General features: G+C 46.3%; 1 protein-coding gene across 2 annotated transcripts in view; it reads left to right on the top strand.

Moving 5' to 3' along the window:
• The window catches only part of LOC135377587 (uncharacterized), a 50442-nt gene extending 30321 nt beyond the window's left edge, over positions 1-20121 (top strand). The window contains exons 1-6 of one of the 2 annotated variants that reach the window (XM_064610114.1): positions 6940-6959; positions 17256-17518; positions 17612-17675; positions 17748-17880; positions 17958-18070; positions 18808-20121. In XM_064610114.1, the coding sequence (XP_064466184.1) occupies positions 17259-17518; positions 17612-17675; positions 17748-17880; positions 17958-18070; positions 18808-18951 (714 nt within the window). In that variant the 5' untranslated portion in view covers positions 6940-6959; positions 17256-17258 and the 3' untranslated portion in view covers positions 18952-20121. Of the gene's footprint in view, positions 1-6939; positions 6960-17255; positions 17519-17611; positions 17676-17747; positions 17881-17957; positions 18071-18807 lie in introns of those variants that run through there. The other variant, XM_064610113.1, reaches the window with a different exon arrangement.
• Positions 20122-26729: the final 6608 nt, after the last annotated feature.

The raw sequence follows: 26729 nt of genomic DNA, 5'->3' as shown, positions 1-26729 counted from the left end.
CAGGTACAAAAACGAACGCTAGTCCTGAATCCGTCTCACGCCGCGAGAGCGTGAGGCTGAAGCGTTGTTTTTCTCCCGGTTGTTCACCTCATTACTCCAGTGATGATATACGTGAGTATCGTAAAAGGTGGTCACCCGAACCGAAGTCACCTATACTGCTATGCTCAGAGTGAAGAAACCAGTGACGTCACTATACTCCCCCTTTTCAATAACAGAACTTTGATCTCGGAAATTGTAGCTCTGTAGCAATTGCGAACAAAATGTTAATGCCATAGTATACGTATCTAGTTAGGGTCCATTACTCTGCCTTCCAGATGTGGAGGCAACCCTCCACGTCTGGAAGGCAATGCTGGACCCTAACTACAGTGAAAGTAGTTGTTCGTTACAACTGCTAACTACCACTTTAGAAAGCAATGAAAATCACCAACTAAATCCATTTTACGACAAGGAGCTAAGCTACATCTGCAACAACAGCAAAATATTTTTCAACTACATTCGCAATTACATTTTCGTGCAATGTGAAACGAGATACAGCAGTATACATACAACTCATGTCAGAGCAACGGCTGACATCACATTTACATAAACCAGCTCTCGTGGCGTAGTGGTTAGGGTGACCGCTTTCCACGACGAGACTGGGAGGTGAGGCGGGTTCGAATCCGCCCCGCACCGGCTGTGCTGTCAGGGGTTTTCCCTGGGTTTTCCTGCGGACTTTCCAGACGAATGTCGGCACACTTCTCCTTGAAGTCGGCCTAGGACGCATACTAACCCCCTGTCTCCCCTCCCTTCCTGTTGTCCTTTCTGCAAATTTCCACGTCTATAGGCCACTCATAGCTACAGTTGCTTCGCGGCGCTAACACGAAACAAAGAAAGAAAAAACATCTACATAATCTAGATGTGATATATCGGAATGCTACATATGTTGGCAATTGGCATACGAGCAAAGCATTCAAGTTTTTCATGCATATTACAAAGAAGGCATTAGTATAGAGCATATCACCTGGCCTCATCTGGAAAGCACGTATTTACAATAAATACGTTAGTTGCCGCACGAGATGTTACTTCCGTGCTTTGTTGCCCCTCTTCTGCTTCATGAAAGATTTAATCTGTTTAACCCCATGCTGAATGGTATGTACAATCAAGCGTCCTACAGCTGTTGTTCCTGTGCCGATATAATAGTCACTACCTCAGTGGCGTGTTCCCTTCTTCCAATCTGTATCGTATAATTGGTCTTGGGTGAGTGCACATAAAAAAAAAAAAAAAAAAAACGCTGCTGAAGTTTTGTAGTTAAAATATTGTAGTTAACTACCAAGAAGTAGTTTGACTATGCATTTTAAATTGTTTTTAGTAGTTGCAACTACCATACAAGTTCATATAAAGTGATTTAGTTAACAATTCGATGTAATGGAACTACTGCCCACCACTCTGAAAGGCACTAATATGATTATTTTTTTTTTTTTTTAGTTCCGCTCCTACAGAAACAGTAATTGAACGGCTCGGTGCTCCAAAGTGCTGACTTACAGCAGAATGATTTCGATAATTCTTATTATTTTTTAAATTTCTTTATTATTATTTGTAGAAGCGCGTATGTTACGAGCAGAATTAAAACTTGCGGTTTTGTGGCATAGCACTTTGTGGTCTCAAGCACTCGAAGTATCACGTTTAGCCTTTTTCTTTTTTTTCATCGAACGGAACTAAAGATACACGCGAAAGCGGGAGATGACAGGCTAACGAAATTACTATACTCTCACGCAACAGTGTGGCAAGGATTAGCAAAGGTGAGGAAATTGTGGGAAAACCTGAAGCGTAAGAGCGTTTTAACTTAAATCAAGCGAACCTTGAAACTCAACTGAAGGGGGGTGTCACGCGCGTGGACGCTGTGATGTCACAGAGCGGACACGCTCACAAAAGCTCTCTCGTTGTTAGAGCGGAAGCACCGAGAATGGAGTATATAGCCCGATATCCGGAGGAAGCTGGCATTGTGGGGTTCATCCGATGAAGACCGGAAGTGAACCCGGACTGCTTCCGTCCGCACGAGACCGTGGCATCGGAGAAACAATTGTACAACGCCCTTTCCCACGCGATTGTTTACCTGCGTCTCGAAGTTGTTCAATAGAAGGCTCCATTTCACCTGGAACATATAACGGTTGCCCGTCACCATAATTATTATGGCAAAGGAGAAAGGTCATGGTCGACATGACACGTCCACGGAGGTTGTTGCAGAGCCGAAGGGGCATTCGAGATCAGGGGCGGGTACTCCGTTCCTCTCGTTGTGGAACACCCAGACCCAACGTCTCTGGGCGGCATAAATTTTGTGGTATACTGCGACCATAAGGATAATGCGCAGACAAGGCGACAGTTAAATCCGGGTTGGTTCGCTCATTTTAGACATATATGGTTTAGTGCTTTGGAGTTGCCGGCGCGTGCCTTGTTGTGCTGCTGGAGCTTCATTTACGTTGTAAACGTCGGTGTTGGACACACTTATACAGGAGGTGTATCTTGGATAGTGAATGTCAACACTGGCAAACACGGTAATTTTAGTAATAATAATAATAATAATAATCTGTATTTTACGTACCCAAGAACAGCACAAGGACTTAGTGTTGGCGCACGAAAGAAAAGCAAGAAAAGCAAAAGCAAAAAGTACACGAGACAAAGTAATACAAAATGATACGACTGCGTGTTTATGTGTACGTTTACATAAACGGAAAGCGTGCTAAGTAGTTACCAGTGAATTCCATATGATAGACCTTGAAGGAATTGGTACGCGCGGGAGCCAAAGAGGTCGACATGGGAATGAACGGTATTTGTGGCTCGTTATGACAGTTTATAGTCTTATATATCCAATTAAGGCACATGCATCTCTAGCTTCCACGTCACATAGTGGGGAAGCATCGAAAAATACCTGAACGTGCGCACCTGGTGCTGCGTGCAAGGTCGACCCCCATGCGCTCGTTGCCCAGTAAATTCAGGCGCTTCCTCACAAAGAAGGTCCGTGTTCCCTTTGTCAGAGACGCACCGTGTACAGGACCACAAGGCGCTCTTTCGGAAACAGTGCATCGTGTTATTCGATTACGTACCCTGGAATCCATGTAATAAGAAACAAAGGGAGAAAAAGAATACCTTAGCATCGCTCTACTTTTACGTGTACTGCGGGTGACTGATGTCTGGTTCTAAATGCTCTCATAGAAACCACCAGAACGCCCAAGTGACGCCGTCAGCTTTCCTGTTGCTTGGGGTCCGTATAAGGGAAGAAGTCTGGAAACGTCAATTCCACGAAATTGTTTTAACAGAGGCAGCAGAAGCGCCGACCCCCCAATGGAATCCTGTCGACTTGTCTCCCCTTCTGTTAGGAGCAATTAAACCGATTGGGCGCTCTACGGTTTCCATGTGGACATTTCCGCATCCACATGGTTGGGGGCGCTGTGGTCCTCTCCCGGTGGCGGTTTCCTTTGATGATTGAAGGAGGAAAGCCCACGTCGCGTTGTTGCTTTCACTTTACGAGACCCCAATTTTGCGTTTCATTGCCAAGCAGCTGTGGAGTAAATGTGGCTGTAAAACTTGCCCGTAATTGACGCCACATAAAAGAAAGTAATATAAATATGAGAAGGACATAACAAATTCGCCTCTTCCTCTTTATGGGTGCTAGATTGATTGATTGAAAGCAAAGAAATGAGATGTTAGTCCCAAACTACTTGGGACTGGCTACTCAAGGACGCGTTACTTAGGGCTCATTATATGTAAAACAAATGAAGGGAAAGGAGGGTGGGGGTAAAAGAAGAAAGGGAAAACTATACAAATCTATACACTTTGTGAGGCACACATGCCCAGACGCGAATGCGAAAAACTCGGTCATGTGCGAAAGTGCGAAAAACTCAATGCACGAAAAGCAAACACACCAAGATCGTCACAGAGTGTCGAAGAGGTCCGTCGAGACGAGGAATTGCATACGGGTGCGCATGGCAGGTATGAGTTGATTTCCAGGCCAGCACCCAAGAACCTTTTCGGTGGAGTATGGGCGATTATCCAGGCGGGCCAGCGATGTCACAGGGATACGACGGTGTGCGCTGTACCTCGGGCAGTCTTGGAATGTGTGATCAGCATCTTCAATGGGTGTCTTGTACGGGTGTTACAGCCTATACACTGTTGACACAGTTGTGCTCTGTTCTGGTTGACGCAGAGCTGGTTCTGTTGACGCAGTTGTGCTCTTTTCTGGTTGACGAACAGGCAAAGGTTGTGATGTCGATTATTTGTTATTTAATGGTACGGAAGCTACTGTGCTGGCTGCAATGTTCCAACGGACGGAAAAAGAACGTATACAGAACCACGGCGAATAAAATTGGGATAATCGAAGTAAAAATGGACGCAAAATAAGAAGGTAAAATCAAACGTCCGGCTTTCATTAGGGTTGCTCCGACTACCTAATGATCCCGAAAATATCGGAAGTCCTTTTGAAGGGCACAATGGGCTCATCACCCAGCAGCAGGGCTGGTTGAATGGATAAATTACGCTGACGCAGCGGTTGATTGGATTGGATTGGATTGGATATGAAAGAAAAATATGGAGATGTTAGTTCCGACCCAGTCAGGGACTAACATCTCCATATTTACATTGATATAATGAATCCGTGATCAAGATATATGTGATTGAAAGCTGCCATCCTCTCCCAGTGCGTGAAGCACTAATCCATGTATCAAGGAGTTGTGTCCCACCATCAGATCGCGGAATGAAAACTCGTGTAGTCAGTTTGACGAACATCATAATGATTTTACAATGGGACGTGTTTTTGATTTTTTTTTCCTCCCCAGAAGTCCTGTCACATGGTATGTTCTGTGCACGGTTTATTTCGTCTTTCCTGGAAACGAGGTGCAGCCAAATGTTGCAGTGAGACCGTACAAGTTCCTCCTTTTTTATATCGCTACTCAAGATCGAGTTATTCTTCCCTGTTCGTCGTATCCTTCAGCAGCATATTTGTCATTTGCGGCTTCTTGCGACATTTTACTTCCGGAGATTACAGCACGTAGAGCACTTCTCCGAGGCGACTGGCTGCGGCCTCCGCCAAGTTCCATTTGTGTCTTTTAAGGAGCAATGGGTAGGCGTTCCCTTATCGTCGCTCTACCCCCTTATCTTCGATTGCGCCCACCTGTCAGTAGGCGACAGACTGCCGGCCAGGTCGTAAAAGTTTATGACACGCACGTGTTACCCTTATACTAAATATCTCAGACTCCCCTTCAGTGCGTTCTACCTCGGCTCACTTTCCTCGCAACATTTTACCAGTCCGATAAAACAAAAACATCTGCCGCAAACAGGTAAAGCGATACAGCGCCACATTTTCTATGCCATACGCGTAACACCACCAGCAGAAGAATGCATAATACGCGATGCTCCGAATGCATAGTGCAGTCAAAAGGAGATATCACAGCGCACAGGGGGGCAAACGGGACCGGTCAGAGCTTTGATATACCTTCCCACCTCTTCCGTCTTGCTTGACTTCATCCTGCGGGCTGAGATGGTGGACCTGATTCCAACGGTGACACATGTCGTAACGATCTCAATTTTGCAGGTTTCATCTTGATTGCGTAGCATCGTGACATTTATCTGCGGAAAGACGCGTGACGAGTGGGAGAGCAACGTATACCCCATTCTGTAACCGGGGGTGTGCTTAGATACGTGTCATACGTGAATATACTCCAAAATTGGATTTTTAAACCCTGATGTCGGTGGTTGGTACAACAAACTATGAGTCAAAGTACACAGGAACAATAACAACGCATAGACGAAAGGTGGTTCGGCTGACAGCTTTCCTTCCGTAAAATACCAAACATAGAAATCAACAATGTCACTCTGCATCTTCTATTGTTCAGGTTGATTCTGTTATACGAGCGTCCGTGCTGTCAAGCCTTGGCCCATTGTTTTTGACTTTTTTTTTTCTCATTGAAGGAAAAGTTTGTTACTGAGGACAGAACCGTTGCCGGTTGACCCACATACAATCAGGGATAACCTCTTCCTGGATTTTTCTGCGGAGGGACGAAACAAAGGACCCTAAGAGAATGTCGTAGCGTCTTTTTGTTTGTGTCTTGTGTCAAAGGCAAACAATGAGAGGTCCAGTTGACGCCTTAATACGACCTTACGGCAGAGACAGAAAACAAACTCGTGCGGGTCTCTCTCGGGTGACTCCTTCCTCTTCAAAACCCGTCAAGTGCAAAAGGGCCTGATGGGCGTCGTACACCGGTTGTTAACCTGACCTTACGATTTGTCGATAAAAGCGAACCCTTACGAGCAAGAAAAAATAAAAAGAATTGTCAGTAATGGCGCCATCCCAGTCCACAAATGCCGAAAACCAGAAAGAGGTGTAAAAATAGCCATAGTCTTCAGACTCGTCAGGTGCAGAGCACCGTGAAATGGCTTCCAAGGAACTTGGTTCTCGCACTATGTCATTCTGGAACTTTAACCCTCGCCCGTGGGACAGGGCCTCCGTTGTCTAGTGCAAACCTTACGTGGCGTGCTTGGCAAACAGGGTTTTTGTTGTCTTCGAAACAGATGTTCCACAGAGCTCTCATCGACAGATTTACTCGAATGGGTAACTCGGCCATGTGGAGCCTCGGTGCTTCCAGCTGGAATTCCGGCTGGGCACATTTGTTACTACATCCTCTTTGATGTTTGTGCGTGGGTGCAGTGCATATGCGGGAGCTTTGAGCAAATATATAGTCCCGGAGGCAGGCAGTCGACATATCGGTGGAAAGACCATACACGTTTACGTTTTCGCTCTGCGGGCCTTGTCTTCGATTAAATACGAGTGGTCACAGACTTCTTTTTCTCCAGGCACGAAATAGTGCACCTATAACCCAGTAACTGGCCCAAGATACCTATTTCGTCTTCTAACAATGACGACATGCACGGAACAATCGCGGACCTACTATATTCGTGAGTGAGAATCTTGCGTGAGTGGGAGTAGTAGGGTACTTCCCGACACCCTATATTATTATGGTCGTTGGGGGCTGTGCCATGGTGGGAAGGTTTGTTACCGTATGAACTGAAACGCTGTATATACTGCAGGCGGAACAAGAAACGGGGTATTTCAGAATATGCGCATTTCCCGGAACTTCCTCTTGTATTTGACAACATGTAGATGCAAGAAAGAGACTACGGCATTATTAAAGTCGGCTGTAGGCTTGTAGCAACATCAACATCTTGCAATACGTCGTCTTGACAGAGTTCCGCGCTTACACTTTGCGCTTTCTACACAGCCCTTTGTATCGTAACATGTTACATGGCGTGTTATCGGCATTATCAGAGGAGAAGCTCTGAAATGATGTCACGAATTATCTATTGGGTATGTCCCTGATGGTAATTCCGATAAGACCCGCAGTGACATGTGACGATACGAACGCTTGTGAAAAGCGCAAAGGTGCTCTCTCTCTCTTTCCTCTCATTTGCACGCTGGAATTACACACTGGGCTTTCATGGGATTTCTCCAGAGCCTTTCGGAGAAATTTACCGACGGCCGCATCGCTTTGCAAAGGACCACGAGGAACCGTCGTACGCTCTAAAAGGGTACCTACGACAACATTTTTTTACGAAGTCCGTCAGAAAATGATCCCTAGACATTGGACTTGTGCTTTTTTTTTTACTTCTTCTTCTTCTTTTTGCTTTACTCGGAATCACGCTGTCGTGGGGGGAGGAGCAACGTGTAAGGAGAGTAGGTAGGCCTGATGTTTAAATTGTTTCAAAACATTTATCACTCATGTTCCGATCTACATACACAGTCGTTTGAGAGGAGCGAGTTGCATATATTGTTTTCTGGCTGACGTAAGAAAAATAAGTCGACCGTGGAACACGGTACATCGTTTACGTTAGAAATTACTGCACGTACAGCTAGGTTATGAAAAGCTCTATCACGGATGATCAGGGCACGGTCCTTTGATCAGGGCAAGGGCTGTAACAAGGAAGGGAGGAGGAGGGGGGAATCACCAGCCGGGACCTTCCTCACCTTACCGGTTTTTATGTCCCGTTCATTGTGAAGGTCGCCCCTTTCACCGTGGGGAAATATCGGTAAGGGAGGTGCACTTCCCACGGCAGCAGGGAAGCTTGCGAAAAAGTACCGATGACCGAGTTTGTTTGGTAGAACGCTATAGCTTTGTGCGAATCTCTTTATCACTTAGAACACGTACGCCCTTTGGCAACCCTTCTTTCACACAACCATGCAGTTATCGTGAATGAACGACACAATATAGCGCCGTATAACATAGTCGATAGTTGCGTCCGTGTTTTGATAAGCGATTGAACTTCTGTAGTCAGTGTATTCTGGTCCTTTTTTATTTTTATTTTTTCAGCGATTCGTTGCTCTGGGCATGCAGGATGTGTCGCACAAATGAGACTATACGAGCCATAGGAATATAATATAGGCTTTCTTGGCAAATCATTAGAGAGTTTTAGTGCACCGTACGCTATCGCCTTTGCGTACGTAAGGGGTAGCGTACGTAAGGAATAGCGTGTTGTTTCTGTGCACTGAGCGAAACACTCTGTATGTTTCGCACACGCGCAGAACCACCAACGCTATTCCTTACGCACGCAAAGGCGATAGCGTACGATGCACTAAAAGTCACTATTTAGTTTTATCCGACCATTTCGGTACAAGAACCGTATCGTGTATTGAAAAGATGTCGCTCCCTCGGATGTGTTTTCTGTTTGCTTACTGTACAATAACCATGACAATTCGCGAAACTCTTCATCTAAAAATTTCAAATAAATCCTAATTAGGGATATGATGCATTTAAGAAATTTTATGTAAAAAAAAATGCAGTTAGATGCACCATTCTCGCTGTGTTCCTATACATGTGTTTTGTACTCCCAAGCAGGCATCAGGCCACCCCCTCTCCCGCCCGAAAAGGCCTATTATTACAAAAGCAACATAAGTTCTACTAAGGTCTGACCAACTGACACTTGATACAGTGTCACCCAGTTCTCGCGCTGTCTCTAAATAAAATGTGACGACGTTGCAGCAGTATACATCACGTATACAAAAACCGACACGAGCCTAAACACTCGGTCGCCAAGTGATGCGTGACTTTTAACTTCAGCATTCTGGAATTTTTGCTCGTTACAATATTTCATCTATATGTATACAATCATTTACGTCTCGTGCGAGGGAGGAAAAGATGAGTCCGTTATCGTACTAGCCCTTGACGAAGCGAATATCTAGCGTTGACTTCCGGTAGCACACTATGTAGTTGTGCATACAAGTGCGGAAACAATACAAAACAAATAGGTACGGAGTGAAGCCCTCTGCAGAATTGTTATACGTCGTGGGCGCGTGTCCCCGTTGTGTTTGCCGTAATAACCGCAACGGTGGCCGAGTCCATACTTCTACTGTACATATGCGGTCAAAGATTACAGATACTACATCACTGTTTCTAATGAAGAACAATAGGCCGAGTTAGATAAGCACAAATGGCGCAACCTAATGTTGATGTCGCCATAGTTGGCGGCCGTCCTTGAGCGAAGCGTACACAGAGCGTAACACAGAAGCCATCGTCCCTACGCGCATGGCAGGCCCCGGTTTCCTGTGCCGGAAGCTGACGACAGCTGGTTCCGGCGGAACCGCTTCTGCGCAGGCATCAATTGGTCTTGGGGAGCAATGTCGCCCCAGCTTGGGAACAGGTGCCGGCAGGACGTTCACATTAAAGACCCTTTTAAAGAGCCACGCTCTGGGGAAAGGGGCGCGAGCTGGTACACGACGAAGAAAAATACAACAACACGATCTCCAACACAGCAACCCTTTAATGAGAAACAAACAGCTTTCCTAGTGGTGGTAAGGGAGAAACCGAAGGAACCCCGACGGCAATCTGCCCTCTCGCCGTAAGGCGTACCAGAGAGCTTCGATATATATTTTATATGTACAGGTCAATGTAGGTACGGTTCGTGGAGACGTGTTCACATGCGTGGTTTTTATGGAAAGAAAATAGCGCGAATCTTCGTTGAAAATGTCGAGGAAGCGTAGAACATCCTGTATAGTGTGAACGCTTGGCGTGCTTACTTTTCGAAAGGAATAGTGGCGCACGACCCCATCTCGAATGCTAGCCGGAGAGAGGCCCCCTCCTGATCTGTTCCAGACGGACGGGCCAGCCCCGTCGACTGCTAAGGAGATACCGCCCGTGCGACCTCCTCTGATTACCGACGGGCGTCGCCTTATCCATCATGTTCCTGTTCAGTTGGACACAATTCTCAGTCGCAATCCCGCACGGCGTCTTGCCGACTCGTAAAATCGCACGCCTCATCGTATAATATAGCACTCGGTGTCGAATGACGTTCCTAATGTTCTAGCAGGTCGAGGAATCTTTTCCTTTTCTGTTTTTTTTTTTTTTTTTGTGTGTGTGTGTGTGGGGGGGGGGGGGTTATTTAACAGAAACGAACCTGCCACTACTCTGGTTTTGATTCGATAACACCGATTCGCGTGAAAATATGTATATACCACCGTGTACATGTGTTGCGTAAGGACAGCTGGTAACACGAACATGTTTCTGTGCGCAGCGCAAAAGGAAATACGACCTACCCGTATCGCACAGCACGAGGGGTCACGAAGCCATCAATTTCTGTAAAAACTAGTCGTTGCAATACATCGCGCTGCGACCAACATTTCAAAAATATCGACACAAATGGTGTTGAACCTGCATAGCATTCAACGGGGTTCAATTTTATTTTAATTAAATACGCTATGGCGTTTGACTTGACAGCTTCACTGCCACCACGGTACTAATTACGTGCAGGTAAGCGGTACATCTGTACAGTATTCTTTCTCGAGAGACGTTTAAAATTCAGAGAGCATGGACTGTGATGCTGTTGCTTGAGAACAAAGGCTCCATTTCCTATGTGATGTTCCCCGCATTGTTTGCAAGCGGCCACTTTGACTGTTGTATGTCGCAACGCGTGCTGGTGGGAATCTTGGCTCGTGTAGAAATCGCCGCTGTCGCGCGTTAATGCATTTGTTTTCAAACAACCACGAGGCGTCTCACCTATTAGAAGGCCTTGAGCGATCCCGGTGTTTACGACACCTGGTTACGGAGTCAATGATGCTCGCCGGAACAAAGATAGTGGGAACTGGCAATGACAATGGCTCCGCGCATGGAAACACGTCAGGCCAGGCAACACCTCGTGTTCTTTGACATGATCTGGCATAACCACGCACCGCACCTCTAAATACGTTGCTTCAGCGCATTCCCACGCAATTCCCTGTATCTACGTAGACCCGTAGCTTCGCCTTATTGCCCCTTCAATTGCCATCCAATTCCTGAGTGTCGGTGTTCAGCAACGTCAGTTAGCGATGAATACCTGTGATCATCATCTCGACGTTCCTTCATACTTGGTTTATGCTGCTCCGATCGACCCAAACAGAAATGCTGTCTATCTAGTGCAGTGTACCTGCAGCACCTCTCCCCGCACATCTGTCGGTCCGCTATCCCAAACGAAGCCCATTTCCTGATGGGGAACCCCGTGTTTGGGGGGGCACTTCTGTACACCAGCTGCCGTGGCGGACGCCATTTTTAAACCCCCCGTGTACCATACGGACCACCGTGACGCTCCCCGCCTTGTGTACGGGCCGGCGCAGCTGCTCGGAACTCGCAGCCGGGGTCGCGGACTAGAAAAATATACGAGTGCCGGAGAATGACTGGCACTGGGAGACGTATCAGCTGTGCTTTCTTTAGGCGGGGACAAGTTCCGCCTGGAGATTTAGTTAAAACAGAAATGTACTCACCCCTTTTGGAGGTTACGCCCGAGAGTAAAAGCACAATGAGCAGAACAGTGTAATATCAATGGCCGTCCACTGAATATTTTGCGGCTGCGCTCAAGATTACGTGCATTCTCATTACACAAATGGAGGATATACATGTGCTTTCCACAGGCGCTGAACATCGCTGCACATGCAACAAACGCCACAACTTAGCGCATTTCCTGAAATGTAGAGAACTGCTAAACACACCTGAAAATCTCGGGCGTAAATTTATGATAAGGTTGTTAAAACCCCAGTGCCGGGACAGTGCCGTGTTGTAGTACCAATCCGTGAAAAGTCGCATCGGGGTTGGTTTTTGCAAACGCGTGCGGCGACACTCGTTGGGCTCTGCAGCGCAGACGCGTCTCACGCCGGGAATTCTAATGGGGTTCCAAAGTGCATCAAGGCCGTTGAATGTCGTCCCCAAGAATTTGAGTGTCTCATCGTTGCCTGAGATTATCTCCCTGCTTCGCCTCAGTGCACACGCAGCAATTACAGAAGCACGCAACAAAGGAACGTCTCTCTCCCCTGGCAACAGCGCTGTCCAGGTCTTCAAGCCTTCTGCTGCTGTGTTCCAACTGCTGCAAGCTGAATTAATCGCGCGTTGAAACAGTATTCTTGTCCACATTAATGAGAATAAATGGTCGAATTCCATCACCCAACTGTTCCAACGACTCCTCCGCAAAGCCGAGTTTTTATCCCCGGGATCTGGCATCTCGGAGAGACGCGGAAGCGGACTTTCATTGTGCGGTTGCCGTGAACGTTTTGTTCGCCTTGCAAATGGACGATTGTCGCGCGCAAGTGATGCGGCAAGAGCGGGTCGTCCAGAGAGCTAGCCGTGAATTTGCAAAACACTGTCCGACCCACATAAGAGTCAGGATGGAAAGACACCAAGTCCGAGCTTTTGTCTCTCTTTCGAATTTTGGAGACGGGACTGGTAAGAACGATGAACGACGCTGTTGGTAACACTTTCAGTTGTGTCCTCATCGCCGTCGGCGCGTCGCATATCTGTTGCGTACTTTGCCCTTTTTCTGAAGGCCATCACGCACGATCGAGCCATTCTAGACACCACACAAAAATCAGGGATCTATTCCGTCTAATGCAAGGTCGCTGCGACGGCTTGGATACAAGTAGCGAGCATTACTTAATTGCAGTGAATTGTAATGTTGTGTGCACCTGTTGAGCATGTCTCGGTCGGCTGCGTTTTTGTGTATGGCGTTGCCCTTATCGAAACTTAGCCCATATGGCACTGCTCTTCCCAAGTGGAAACAGCGAAGATGTGCAGGCTGGTTAGAGAGGTCAATAAAACAGCACAGCGGCATACGTGCGTGAAGTACCCATAGGCGGCGCGTATACGTCATGGGTCAAAATGGGTTATACCAATTGCTCTCTTTCCGAGATTATACGTGTTTTCGAGGAAATGTGGGTCTACGTGATGAAATATTGTTGCGTGTTTGGCAAAAAGCGTACAAGACCCCGTGGACACAATTCCCCCGAAGTCGGTCCAGGGCACATACTAACCCCGTGTCCTCCACTCCTCCTGTTGTCCTCTCTCCATCTGTCCACGTCTGTACGCCGCTCATAGCTACAGTTGCTTCGCGGCGCTAACACGGAGTTAAAAAAAGAAAAACTTCAATGGAGAAATAACTAATTCCTGAGGCTTTGGCAATCGCCTTGTTGACTACATAATGTTATCACCAGGGTCAGCACAATGTGCTGAAGGTTCATCGGCACGGGGCGCACAAAGCCGTGTTGTCGGCGTCGTCTTCAGGCGCATATAGTCGGCGCACAAAGTCGTGACGTCGTCCTCTGCAGCCAATCGTCGCAGTCGATTTCAAACACAAGCTTTCTGTGTCTACCAATGGCTGTCCATGCGGCTGATGAGGGCTCGTCTACGTCATCAGCTGATAATGAGGTTCGCCATGATGACGACTCGTACGTCGTCAACAACGGCCACAAAGCACGGTAGTGAGCTGCGGCTTGTTTACGTCACGTCCTTTGAGCGATCATATTTCATTTCATTTCATGTCCACAAATCAGGTGTGTGTAGGGGGGGAGGGGGGGGGCACGGACAAAGAGTTGTAAAGAGACATCTTGACAAAGGTCCGGCCCCCATACAGTGGATAATGCGGTAATTGAATACGATACTAAACACGGTAAAATAAAAATATTGCGCGAATTCTAACACGTATACTATTAGTACCTATACACAAACAATAGAAGTCGAAATACTACATAAATGCAAATCCACGATTTTAGTGAATGAGAGTATGAGAGTAATATCCAATATGACGATGTCGATATAGTCTAACAAACACATAATAATAAAAGAGAGTGCCCGTTGAAAGTAATGTTTGAGTGCATCGGTGTGCGCGGCTTCGGGATGAATATTTGTCTGTAAGTGTGTCTGTCATGCAGTAATGGTCTATATGAGACCTTGTTTATCTAGGTGGCGTTGACGAGGGTGACTGGCGGTTGTCTTATCAGTGTGCCGCTTCATTTCCAAGTGCTGATGGCGCACACGGAAAAACAGCATTGATCTATCCGCCTGTCCCTATGCGCGCGCACATTCAGAACATTGTGCTGCTTTGGGATAATATACCTAGCTGCTGAAAGTCACGCATTCCTTCTCGAAGGCCAAGGCTAACGCTATAGGCCCCTCAACATCACCCTCCTTGATAACGCCCTTTCGCTGCGATAAACCCAGCGACAAGCAAAGCTCTTCGCTTGAGTAAACACATCCGGTGTCGCTTGCTATGATCACTCGATGCATGCACATCTCGGTTTTCCGCCATAAGGTCTGATTTCTGCATTCCGTTTCCTGAATCAACAGTCACCGAAAGCACGAAGCGTCTCCATGCATGAGTTGTCGTCCCGTATAGTTGATACACGATACCTCTCCCACGCTCGCGGGAGTTTGCTTTACTTCTTCTACCTTTTACGGGACGCCCTCTGTACTTGTAAGTTAAATTTCACGAAGGAACAAAACTAAAACCATGTAAGTTTGTCGTTGTAGATGTAGTACGTAGCGTGCGCCCCTGTATGATTCATCTCAGATTTTAACGTAATAATCGTGCATAGAAGGCGTCATTTCATTACATATGCTAACGCTGCCATAATGAACAACGAGAAAATAATAAAGTGTCGCGTCTCTCGGGAAAATTGTCTCAAATGAGCGCTAAACTCCAGTGGTATACAGTGAGGAGGCGTTATGGTTGTTCGTGGGGACTACAAATATAAATCAGTAAACAAATACGCTGCAGTAACGTTTTACCTTCTCGAATAGGAAAATCCCGCGAAAGCCAATGTTAAAACGCGATATAAAATTTCCAGCGCCGTGTGGATTCGGAGCCCACCCGTTTATAGCGTGCCTCGTTTTAGCGAATCTCGTTTTATGTCACGTTTTAGACAATAACGCCTTAGGGAAAACGGCGTGTGGATTAGACTGAGAGCAGCGAGAGGTGGCGGGTCAGATTTGATGTCGCTTTATCGGCAGACAAATCTCGGGAGACTTGCTCCGACTCATCCCAGTCCTTTGTACATCTGTACACCGCTCATTGCAACAATTTACGCGGATTTTTTAAAGACATCGTAATTAAAATCCTAGCCAATTTTTGTCACGAATTTTCCATTTATGAAGCAGCACCGGGATGAAAATATTGTAAGTGCGCTAGGGAATATTTAACGCATAGCATATCTCACTTTTTGTAATGCCACATGCTATCGTCTATGCAGTTTCCGGGAATTAACTGACCCGTACACGTGAGAGCCTTTCTTGCTGGGAGATTAGAAACTGACTAAAACTGACAGGAAAAGTGAAAGTATTATGGCTCTGGATTTCCCCTGTGAAACAGTCGTATACGGATATTTCCTGTCAGGATGAACATACGAATGGTGGTCGAGGCAGGTCCCAGAAATAACCTAATGGGTATTCACAAGGAAGAATTAGAATGGCTGAAAAGGTGGCATATTTTCTGCTAACTAGGCTCATTGTTTCCATTTGAAAGCATTTTATGCGCGTTGGTTGTTTGTCTATACAATAACTTGCGCTTGTGTCCCATGCATGTTTCACAAATGAGCTGCGTCGGCAATCGACGCAGCGACTAATTAAAGAACTATTTATTAAGCGAACTGAAATGCGGAAAGGAGTGCTAAATTAGGGAATGGAAGGGTACTATACAAGTTCGTCGTGGCGGTCGAGCCTCCACCATCTTCGGGAGAAAACTAATCCATATACTCTCAAAACAGAACTTCACCGCATAGCATAACGGAATGACATTATTCTCTCCACTGATTGGTTGAAAATAGGCGGAGGCGCCTATCTTGGACGCATTATACATGTCCAAGATAGCCGCAGAACTTGACCACGTAACACGCCTCTTAGCAGCCATCATCCCAAATGACTCTCCCCTTGTTAAAAAGGTTATTGTCACAAAAAGGCGTACGCTTCCCACAAATCAGGGGGCTTAATCGCTTCGTCGTCGTTACGGTCGTTACAAGCTAACGAGTGGCGGGAAATTCAAAAAGGTGGGCACGTGACACATTGCGCGTGACGTGTACCACGGCCTTCACGTATCACGCGAAGAGCGCCGTGCACGTGTTTTATCACATGCCCACCTTTTTAAATTTCCCGCACGCCTTTTTGAATTTCCCGCCACTCGTTAGCTTGTAACGACCGTAACGACGATGAAGCGATTAAACCCCCAGGAGTCATAACGGATCACTCTGTGCAATGGTTGGTCTTCACTTTGTTATGTGCATGGTGTAGAACATCGGCTTTGATCAATACGCGAATCGCGATCGCTTGCCTACTTTTTCTAACCGCTTCTTTGGTGAGCGTGCGGTATGTAGTGGGTTCCGCAAAGAGACGAATTTGGTGACCCCGGTCGTCCCCTTCCCGTGACGTTCACACATCTGCTCAGATTGGATCAGAGAGCTGTTGCACGTCAATGAGCAGTTTTCCTTTCGTGACTGCACCCTGCGCTTTATCCGGAAACTTATGGCGTGACACCAGGGGTTATCGAGGCCCTCTCAACGTTCGTGACCGAGGCGCCCCACTCGTGGGGGCTGCTGATACCAGAAATACTCCCTGGACGTCAAGCCGCAACTGAGAGTGCGTGCTCAGGGTCAAAACCGTGATCGGCGCTCACGAATGGTGAGCGTCGAAGACGAGGGGTATTAAATGGGTGGCGCTGGCATTCCTCCGCATAGTGAATTGAATATTTCCGAAAAGGAAAGTTGGAATTACAGCGTTATATAATGTCGCTCCTCTCCTGGGGCTACAAATATGGGCGTTGTTTGGGAAAGTTGTAAATGCAACTCGCGTATCCTCCTTATTATTGCGTGATAGTGCGCGTTTCACGAGGAAGAGTGGGTGTTTAAGGAGGCGGCGCTTCTAACCCCAGCATAGACGTATGGTGTACTTCATGCATGTGTAAGAAAAAGCGTGCGTACTGCAAAACTGAATGGCCAATTTTATTCCTTGCAGACAATGGTGAAGGTGTACGCCAGAGTGCTGTGTGCTGACATGGAATACAAGACGATGTCCATCGAGGCCACCACTTCCAGCGCCGAAGTCGTCCGCATGTTGCTGAATAAATTCAAGATGAAACATAGAGACCCCAACCTATTTTACCTCACAATGGAAGTATGGATGCGAAAGACGGGCATCCCCATTCGGACTATCATGGTGCTCGATGACGAAGCGCGACCTGTCGAACTGCAGTCCTGCCACCCAAAAGGAGAATCAAAGTAGGTCCAATTAATTATATTCACTTCTGTCTGTTTTTTTAAAGCATACATTGCCCTTGCCATGCACCTGAATACATAAAAACTTCTTTGCAGATTTTTACTTCAGATGAGGCGAGGTGGCTTGGTTAAGGTGTACGATAGCTGCTTAATGGCTGGTGTAAGTTGAAACATCTTACGTTAAGTGCGCACTGGTATAAAGCGGGAGTATAAGTGATACCATTTTCAACAGTCCCTGTACAAGAGCCTCTTGGTGTCTGAACGCACAACAGCGGAGGAAGTGGTGCAGCTTGTCCTGCATTGCTACAACTCCAGTGACAGGGCGTCCAAGTTTTCTCTCTTTGAAGTGTGCCCACTCAAAAACTGTAAGAAGATTTCTGCGCTACCTTTAATCTTTTCTCCACGACTGCTAACCACTTTTTTGTTTTTGTTTATCTGTTAGATGAGAGGGTGTTACATCCGCAAGAGCTTCCACTAAGAATCCAGCAGAACTGGCCATCGCCAGAACATTTTGCATTTCATCTCAGGAGGAACCAAGACTCACCAAAGCGGCAGGTATGTCGAACGTTCCTCGTATGTGTACTTCACGTAAAATCCCCGAACCTATCAATTCCGAGCAAATACTGTAGTAAATGAGGTCATATCTATGCTGCAAATTACGTGTCCTTGCTTAGCGCCCCAGCAACGTATGTTAGGTCGTACTCATAGCGTGCATTCTTTCAGGGATGATTTTGCAGTATACGCTAGACGAAATACTCTCTGTAGTCCACCTCTAGGAATATGCGCCCTCAACTACAGAACTCGGTCATCTTTTTCCCGTTCATAAATGGCAGTGCCGGAGAATCGAATCGGCAAAAGAAAATGCATGCTTCTGGAGGATGTCAAGAATCCGCGGGACAATTTTCTGCGACAAATTTCGTAACATATCAAATCGTCCCATTTTCATTAGCACTTACTAGTGGCTTCAGGCAAGCGTAACGAATAAATATTTTAGCGCACTTTTTATTCTCACCAGTGAAAATATTATGTGAGGGAAATTAATGAGGACCTGATGACTGTCTATCATATAAGGTACGTCCGTCAGCCAGGAATGTCAGTGGTTGCATTTTAGTAATTTAGCTAAACGAAAAGGATACTATATAGATGAGTAAAGTACGAGAATATTACGGTAATCTGGTCATTGGCGCGTTTGCGCACGACCATCCTTGTTGCGGAGTACGTTCTCGGCACCTCCGACGCGCATACCTTTATTTTTTACCTCGTTATAAAAGTGTTGTATATTTAATCTCCAGCTTCCGTGGAAGCGCCAGTCTGATGTCAGTGGGCACCACAACTTTCGACTCAACAATTCAAGAAGTGAGCCCAGCCCTGTCGCCATCCACTCACCTACCTTGAAGCCTTCGTACAACAACTACGAAAACTGCTTCTACATTTAATTGCTTGTTGTGGCCTCGAGCGCATGTGCAATGCAATATACGCGGCTCTCAAATGTCAGAGGCCCACCCCACATCAGTGACATTTCGCACGGACATCAACAGTGGAGGTGTTGCGGCCTCGGACACAGCCATCGGCGAGTGTTCACCTGAGTGACCGCTATTCATTCTTGTTTGGTGACAACGGAACACAGTGTTCATATATGTACACATTTCATTTTGTACAGTATGATCTGCACAGAATTTCTCATCTGCTAACTTCGCTGTGTAGGATTTGTGTGCACCGTGTTTCAATCATCATTTTGTAAAGTCTGCGCTGCTCACAGATGCACCAAAGAAAGACTTGGCGGAAAAGTACGGAAATATATGACGCGTATAGGCCATTAAGACACACCGAAGTGCAAGGCCTACACTGTAGGGGTGACATCCCTCCAATCATTTTGCAAAGCTCATTGCCAGCGGAAGACTTAAAAGGTTTTATTACACGAGAAGGGGCTGATACTATACTACCTACATACAACAGGAATTGTGGCTCCATTGGTAGCACGTGTATATATATTTTGTATCCATGGCTGTTCTAGGTATTTCCCTCGAAAAGAGTCAGCGTGTGAATGAATCCTTCAAAATGTCAGGCAGTGCATAGTTTTCTCGCTATTGCCTGGTTTTCCTTTTCTGGTTCCGAAGATTAACGTACTTCGCTGTGCAGCTGTTAAAGGGGGAGGGGGGAGCAGTGAAACGACATTTATCGCTGCTCGAAACCCAGCTTCATTTATCAAGCTAAGAGCCAGCGTGCAAAATATTTTCATGCGTGTCGTCACTGCGAAATTTAATTTACAAACACACCCAGAAAAATCGGTCGTGCGGCGTGACCTTGGAAGCGCGCGACCGGCATTCTCACCCGTACCCCATACGTCACGGAATGACATCAATATTGCTCTCTCCTCCTACGTGCTCTCTGAAGGAGTTGAGGGGTTTCAAGAGGACGTGCAGATCAAAGACCTCGCACGCGCGCGCGTGCTGTAGGGGTGCGTTTTCTTATTCAACCCGAGTAGCCAGGAGTTGGGTAACGACGTCAGAGCCTTTATCATCACGTGACTCCAGAGTAGCCACATTTGACCGTAATTTTCGAACGGCTAGAGTTACTCTGCGCTGAAAATGGCGGACTGGCCTGACGGGCGAGACGATGTGGAAGTGGTGGCATACTGCCTGTTTAACAACTTACCGCACATGCGTGCACTCTAGCAGATTGTGAAAATGTTCGACAGTTTTTAACCAGTCCTACACTTCCAAATTGAACATCACCGAAATTGTCTGTCAACAGGACGGTTGGTAGCAGACGACGTATTGTCGTCTGCTATCTTGTGTGTGACGTCAGAACGACGGCTACCCTTCTTCAGAGCAGAGTAGAGAAGAGTTGCTACTCCTGGCTATTCTGGCTAATTTTCCCCGTAGAGTTATGACGTCATTTCCGCTAATCTGGCTACTCTGGCTATTTTTTGCCGACTGAGAGTAACTCGGAGTTGCCAGAGTTGAATAAGAAAACGCACCCTAGGTCAGATACTACAATCATCGTTCTTGTACAAGAACGCATGCTATTTGTCATACAATCCGCCGCAGCCAAAAACGACCAATTTACGGAGGGGTCTTTCACTGCACCTTTAATGTGACACGATATTAACCAAAGAACGAGTGTATACTTGACTTTCGTACAAGACGCGAAGAAACTGAATCTGTGTTCTAATATGAAAGCACGAGGGTGGAGAGCACTTAAAATTGACTGTAGTTGTTCCAGACTGAAGAGACAAACAAAAGAAAGAAAGAAACGCTTTTGTGGTTGTAATTTTGAGGGAAGTTTATAGGGAAAACAAGAGTGTGTGTGTGTGACCGTGTGTGAAGCACTTCTCTGCCACTACTCCAAAGAAGGAAGGAACAAGAAAGTAAATAGTTATCGCATAAATAATTCATGCACAACCATTTCAGATTAGAATAACAGGATTAGGACATTCAAAAACGCGCAACGGTTAGGCATTGCAAGCCCGAGGGAAGGAAAAAAATAAGAAAAAATGAAAGAGTATCTAAATTACGGTGAGGCCTTTTAGCCTGCCTAACAATGGAAAAACTGCAGTTCGCAATTACCGATTACTCCCCTCGCTTTTTGCCATATGGTTGGTTCGTGGCGTTCTCTTGCTCTACATGGAGTGCTGGCTTCTGATGGCTTCTTTGTATGTACTCAAATCCAAATTGTTTTGTATCTGCACTTGTGAAGGTGATTTTGAAGTGCATTCAAATAGTACGCATTGAAACATTGGAAACCATGTATTGTAAGAAAAGAAAACGATCAAATGCAGGTAGAAGGCTATGGTACTAAGAGATGGAGTTTTGTCTCGCTGCCCAGAAAAAAAAAAAAAAGTGTCGATGCGATTGATAAGTAATGTACCAGAGTTATATCGGTTTTAGAGAGATACAAATTAACGGTGGCACGTATATATATAGATATTGCATACTTACTAGTCATACAGCACGGCAGAAAAATGAAAGGTGCTTTGTAATTAATACCTTTAGTTGCATGTTCTCTGCTATAAGATTACGCATTCCAGGCTTTTAGAATATGACCTGTCTTCAGAACAGTTAGAATGTTAAAACGATGTAGTCTTTCACTATATCGAGTACAGTTATTCACAATTCAATTGTACAAGAAAGAAATGAGAAGACACAATCTAACATTTTGGAACTGCAATATGTAACATGGATGCATCAGCAAACTGCACAGCAAACACAATCGTACCGGATTTCCTCCTTCTACACGTTACTGTGTAAAAAATATTTAAAAGAACTATTGCAAATGTATAATACCACACCTACTTGTACATAAGCAAGGTACTGCCTTGTTTGATGAGTACAGAGAAAAAGATGAGAAGCGGACTATATTGTCAGGTTTATTTTATTTAAACTGAGTTTGGAGCCCATGCTGAACCAAAGCAAAATATATTATTTTATGTTTGTATATAAAATATATTGAAAAGGACAGCTAAAATAAATACCGCTGATTTTCCAGCAACCTTCGCGAGTTTGTTGTCTATGCTTCTGAAATCATTTCTCCACATCACTGGCGGCGTAAAGAATCGTGTCTGGGTTATTGCGACTGACACGATGAAAAAGAATAAAATATATCGAGGGGTGACGAAGGGGGTCCACTATGGGGGTGCGATGATGTCGAATATACGAAGCCCCGGTTGAAGTTCGGCACGTGGAGCGTTGTGAAACCTATGCTGCTCTTCGGCGCTAAGGAACAAAGAGGTCTGTTTTTCAGAAAAACACACGCCCTTCTATATGGCAGGTATTGTGAAGGTTTTCCACAAGACTACAAACGCTTGCATAGCGCTAATCAGCATCATTGATAGAATGATGCTGGGAAAGGTAAAGTATTATTTTGATGTTCGCCCGCGGTCATACACATATAATTCTGCCTATAGGTATCTGCGATTTCCAAGGCAACTAGACGAAAAAAGACATAAAACCTTTCGGCGGCACACGCCAAAGTGGCCTGACCCTTGCGTGCATCAAGCACAGACATCCACAGGCATCTGCCTTCTCCACACGTTACAAAGGGTCCTCGTGCGTGCATCTTTTGTGTGATTGGTACGAAACCACGGACATTCCGGTGAAAAGAAAAGTAAGCGATTATGGGCAGTCCAAAACTAACGCGCAACGCTGCTGTGCTCGCAACTCATCACGTGCAGAAAGCGCCGTTGTCAGCCTTTCACACGGAGCTACCAATACACAACACCGCGCGCCGATTTTGGAATGCAGAAAAGAACAAGCCACCGAACGGACATTAAAAGTACAGGCAATGTTTCATGTGGTACTTCCGCTGCACAAGTAGGCTACATTTTATTTTTTTTAATATTTTATTTTATATTTTATTTATTTATTTCCACAAAGTGGAGGAGGCGGGACAAAAAACTATCAATGTAGCTTCCTGGCATATAACATAACCTGGCCAATAACATCCTGGCATTATCCCCGTTCAACCCTTCTAAGGTCTACAGTCGTCTAGTTAACGAAGGCAGAGCCACATAACTCCACCACTCTCTCCTCACGTTGTCTATATATTAAATATTTCAGCGAAGAAGACTGCCCAGGGTGAGGGACGCGTGGCTAATAAAATGACATAAACGCAGGCTAGCTGGTGGAGAAACTCCACACTGAAAGAGGCTGAGCCACAGCTGAGCCACATCAGCTTGCCTGTATTTTTCTTCTTCTTCTTTTTTTTTGTGTGTGTATGTGTGTGCGCGCGTGCGTGCCGGCCCACTCTCAGGCTTTTTCAATATGCGTGTCTACAGCGCTGCTTCCACGCGGTTTGTCATCCTTTGAAACAGGGATTTTCCAAGCACCCCCTCACTCAAAGAGACTGTGGTTCTGTATGTATCAAACGTAAGGCGTGAGAGAGGTCTGAATTTACCGGATCTGGGGGCGCTATACAGGCTGTGTTTTTTTTATATTCTTTACAGATTTTTTTAAAATAAAAAAATCTACGAGAGCAGCATATAAGTCATTTTTGCAGTTGAGCGAAACGGCCAGGCGGACATCCTCTCGGAGACTATGTAACTACTAGATGAATAATTACCCAAAATTCAATAATAAACTCTTTGATGGATATTTTTCACGTTCGCGTCGTATCCTAGCGGCTCCCCAGCGAACCACCCTCGGCGCGCGCCAAAACAAACCCACGCAGGTAGTCTAAAGCAGTGTTTCCCAAACTTTTGGCGGTGACGGACCCCCGGAAGCGATGAGAACAAATTCACGGACCCCCCCCCCCCCACACACACACACACACACACACTCCGTCACAGCCAGTGCATAACCAGCAACCTCGTCAGCTGCTGCGTGCTTTCGATACAGCTTCAGAAACGATTCCGGACTGGTTTCTTCTTCTTGTTTGTATGTGTATGACGCGGACAAACGTGCATTGCAGGACTTTTCTATCAGAAATTAGAAGCTAGCCGTTGAAGCATGCTTGTAGCAATTTTGGAAGTTCTGGGTGTTTGGAAATCGGGCAGCATGTACGAGCGCGTGTTTGTGGGGACGAAAATCTTAACGATCGCGGATCCCCACGGACACTCTAGCGGACCCCCAGGGGTCCGTGGACCACACTTTGGGAAACACTGGCATAAAGGACAAAACCGATCTTGGGAGTGGGGCCGGCGGGTTCACGCGTTCCACTGGTCCCCACTAGAGTCACTAGTCCCCACTCCTGTCGTTAAAGCCCCTATATTTGTGTGTACCACTAATACAAAGAAGCCACATGGCTTTGTGAAACGGTGGTGTTCTGCGCCCGCGCTGTTTCGGTTTCACTATGTCTACCAACGTCATGATTACGTCACGGTGACGTTTCTTCGGTAGAGGTCTATTGAACGGCCCTGCTCTATGAACGTTATACTCAGGGACTTTACCTGTCGTCCCGTCGTCCCCATACAGCGCCATCTATTGAACACGGAGATAACCTCGTCCGGCGCACCCAAGGTTATCGGCGCCGTAGCGCATGCGCATAGGCAGTTGTGAAAAAAAATCCTGAAACAAACACGTGCGTTGATATATCCATCGCCGAATATCGCTATGCAAATGAGTTGCGGCCCAGGAGCGCATGACCTTCGTTGTCGTCGGCTTATCTGATCCGCAAAGCGGTTGATCTGACCAGCAGATCAGCACCTACTCCAATCATCTCCACCACTTCAAAGCACGTGGCCCTCTGACGTGCAATGAGCGCTTCCTGCGCTTCTGATGCGCGCGGTTTCAGTTTCGGTCATTTGCATAGCGAAATTCGGCGATCAATGTTTCAACGCACGTGCTCGTTTCAGAATTTTGTATAAATAGAAATGCTTTCAACGCGGATTATTTCCCATTCTGCTATCTCACTTTTGCCTTAAAGCCTCTAATTAAAGAGCCAAATAATAAATTTTAGGTAATTAGTCATTCAGTAGTTACATACTCTCTTCGAGAGAATGTCAGACAGACCAATATTCGGTCTATCTCGCAAATACTATGCTGCACTCATAGGTTTTATTTAAAAATCTGCGAAGAATAAAACAAGTGTTGGTCCTTACACGTATCGTCCTCAGACTCAGGGTTACCCACGACCAGCATACATCAGCTTGCTTGTATTCTGTTCTCACGTTCTACAAAACATTGAAGCAAGAACAGCAAGGAAAACAAGCTTGCACACAGTCATGCAGGGGCTGCTACATGATTTTTCCGATGGTCTTTTCTGAGGTCCCGGCTTGGAGAGGGGTGTCAGGACATCCGGATCCCCTCCCACGACCACCAGCACCCTAGATCCTTGCCTGTACACACTGGAGGTGACCCCCCCCCCCCCTTTTTTTTTTCTTTTCGCCACGGCGTGTTTTACAACGAATGAAATGACCACAGAGCGCGCGCGATGCCTCTGTTCTGAACATCTTTAAAAAAATCCTCCACTCGTGAAAAGAGCGCATCGGAGAACGAGGGACGGTTGTGACGTGACGTGCTCCCCGGCACGTGACTCCTGACGTAGAGCGGCACATCTCAAGCACGTATAAGCAGTGTCCGCTGAGAAAGAAAGAAAGAAACGAAGAACAAAAAGGCACGGAGACACAGTGGCAGATCCAGTGGGGGGGGGGGGGGGGGGAGCTGTTGGGCGATCGCCCTCCCCCAAAAAAGTCAGTTTATACATTGGATTTCCCTCTCCACCCGACTATGGGCTCCGATAAAGAAACCGCCCCCCGTCCCCAAACCCAGGGTCTGGATCCGCCCCTGCGGGGACATCCCTACGTCACGCGAGGATCGTGTCGATCGTCTGCAGCTGGCTCTCTCCGACTGTTTTTAAATTTGATTGCGCAGTTATACCCTGCAGAGCGAAAATATTTTGCATGGTGGCTCCTGACGGACAGCTTGGCGAACGAAACAGAGTTTCGAGCCATGTTAAATGTCACCTCGCTGCTCCTTTAAACACACACATTTGTGTGTGTGTGTTTTTTTCTTTTCCACTGTATACCAGAAGTTTTCTGTTTATAATGTGATTCAAGGACGGGACGTGGACGGTGAGTGGGCTACCTTATGACTGCACTAGCAACTTCCTGGCTGGGGCATCTTCTAACTAATTTTGACTAATGAACTTTTTAATTATGAAAGAAGTTCGACACGACAACGTCTGCTCCTTTGAAAAAATGGCCTATGATATAAAGGTAGATTTGGTGGTCAATTTTTCCACTCCGTCAGAAACGCGCTTTCTCCCTTGCCCTTAAAGGGGCACTAAAACGCAAGAACAAGTTCATTTCATGTTACGTTACACACTATGTTAATTTCGTACTTGTTATCATAATTCAAAACTTTGATTCCGTTTCGAAGCCACAATAATAATTATACTGGACTCTTTCTTGCTTCGGCGCTAAGCAGTGAACGACGCTTCAGCTCGTGCATCGGGTTTTTAGTCGAACATGCGCGTGCCACGCCATGGAGCATTCCCGGTTAAAAACATAGTGCGCGTTGCAAAGCGGACTGGCGTCACTCTCCGAAGGACGTGAAGATAAATGTTGTCAGTGGAACATTTGCGTGAACTGTTGTAGGCTACGATTCAGTGAATCGGTATTGAAAAATGCAGCAGTGTGCATCATGGCGCGCGTATACGAAACACTATGGTCGGACCCGTTCGAAAACTACACGCACTCGATAGGTATGCGCGCGCTTCTTCTGCTGTCTCATTGGATGCCGCCAAAGGCTGCTCTGTTTTCATGGCGTTTTTCTTC

Source organism: Ornithodoros turicata, chromosome 1, assembly GCF_037126465.1.
Source record: "Ornithodoros turicata isolate Travis chromosome 1, ASM3712646v1, whole genome shotgun sequence".
NCBI lineage: Eukaryota > Metazoa > Arthropoda > Arachnida > Ixodida > Argasidae > Ornithodoros > Ornithodoros turicata.
This window is presented reverse-complemented; position numbering and strand designations above follow the sequence as displayed.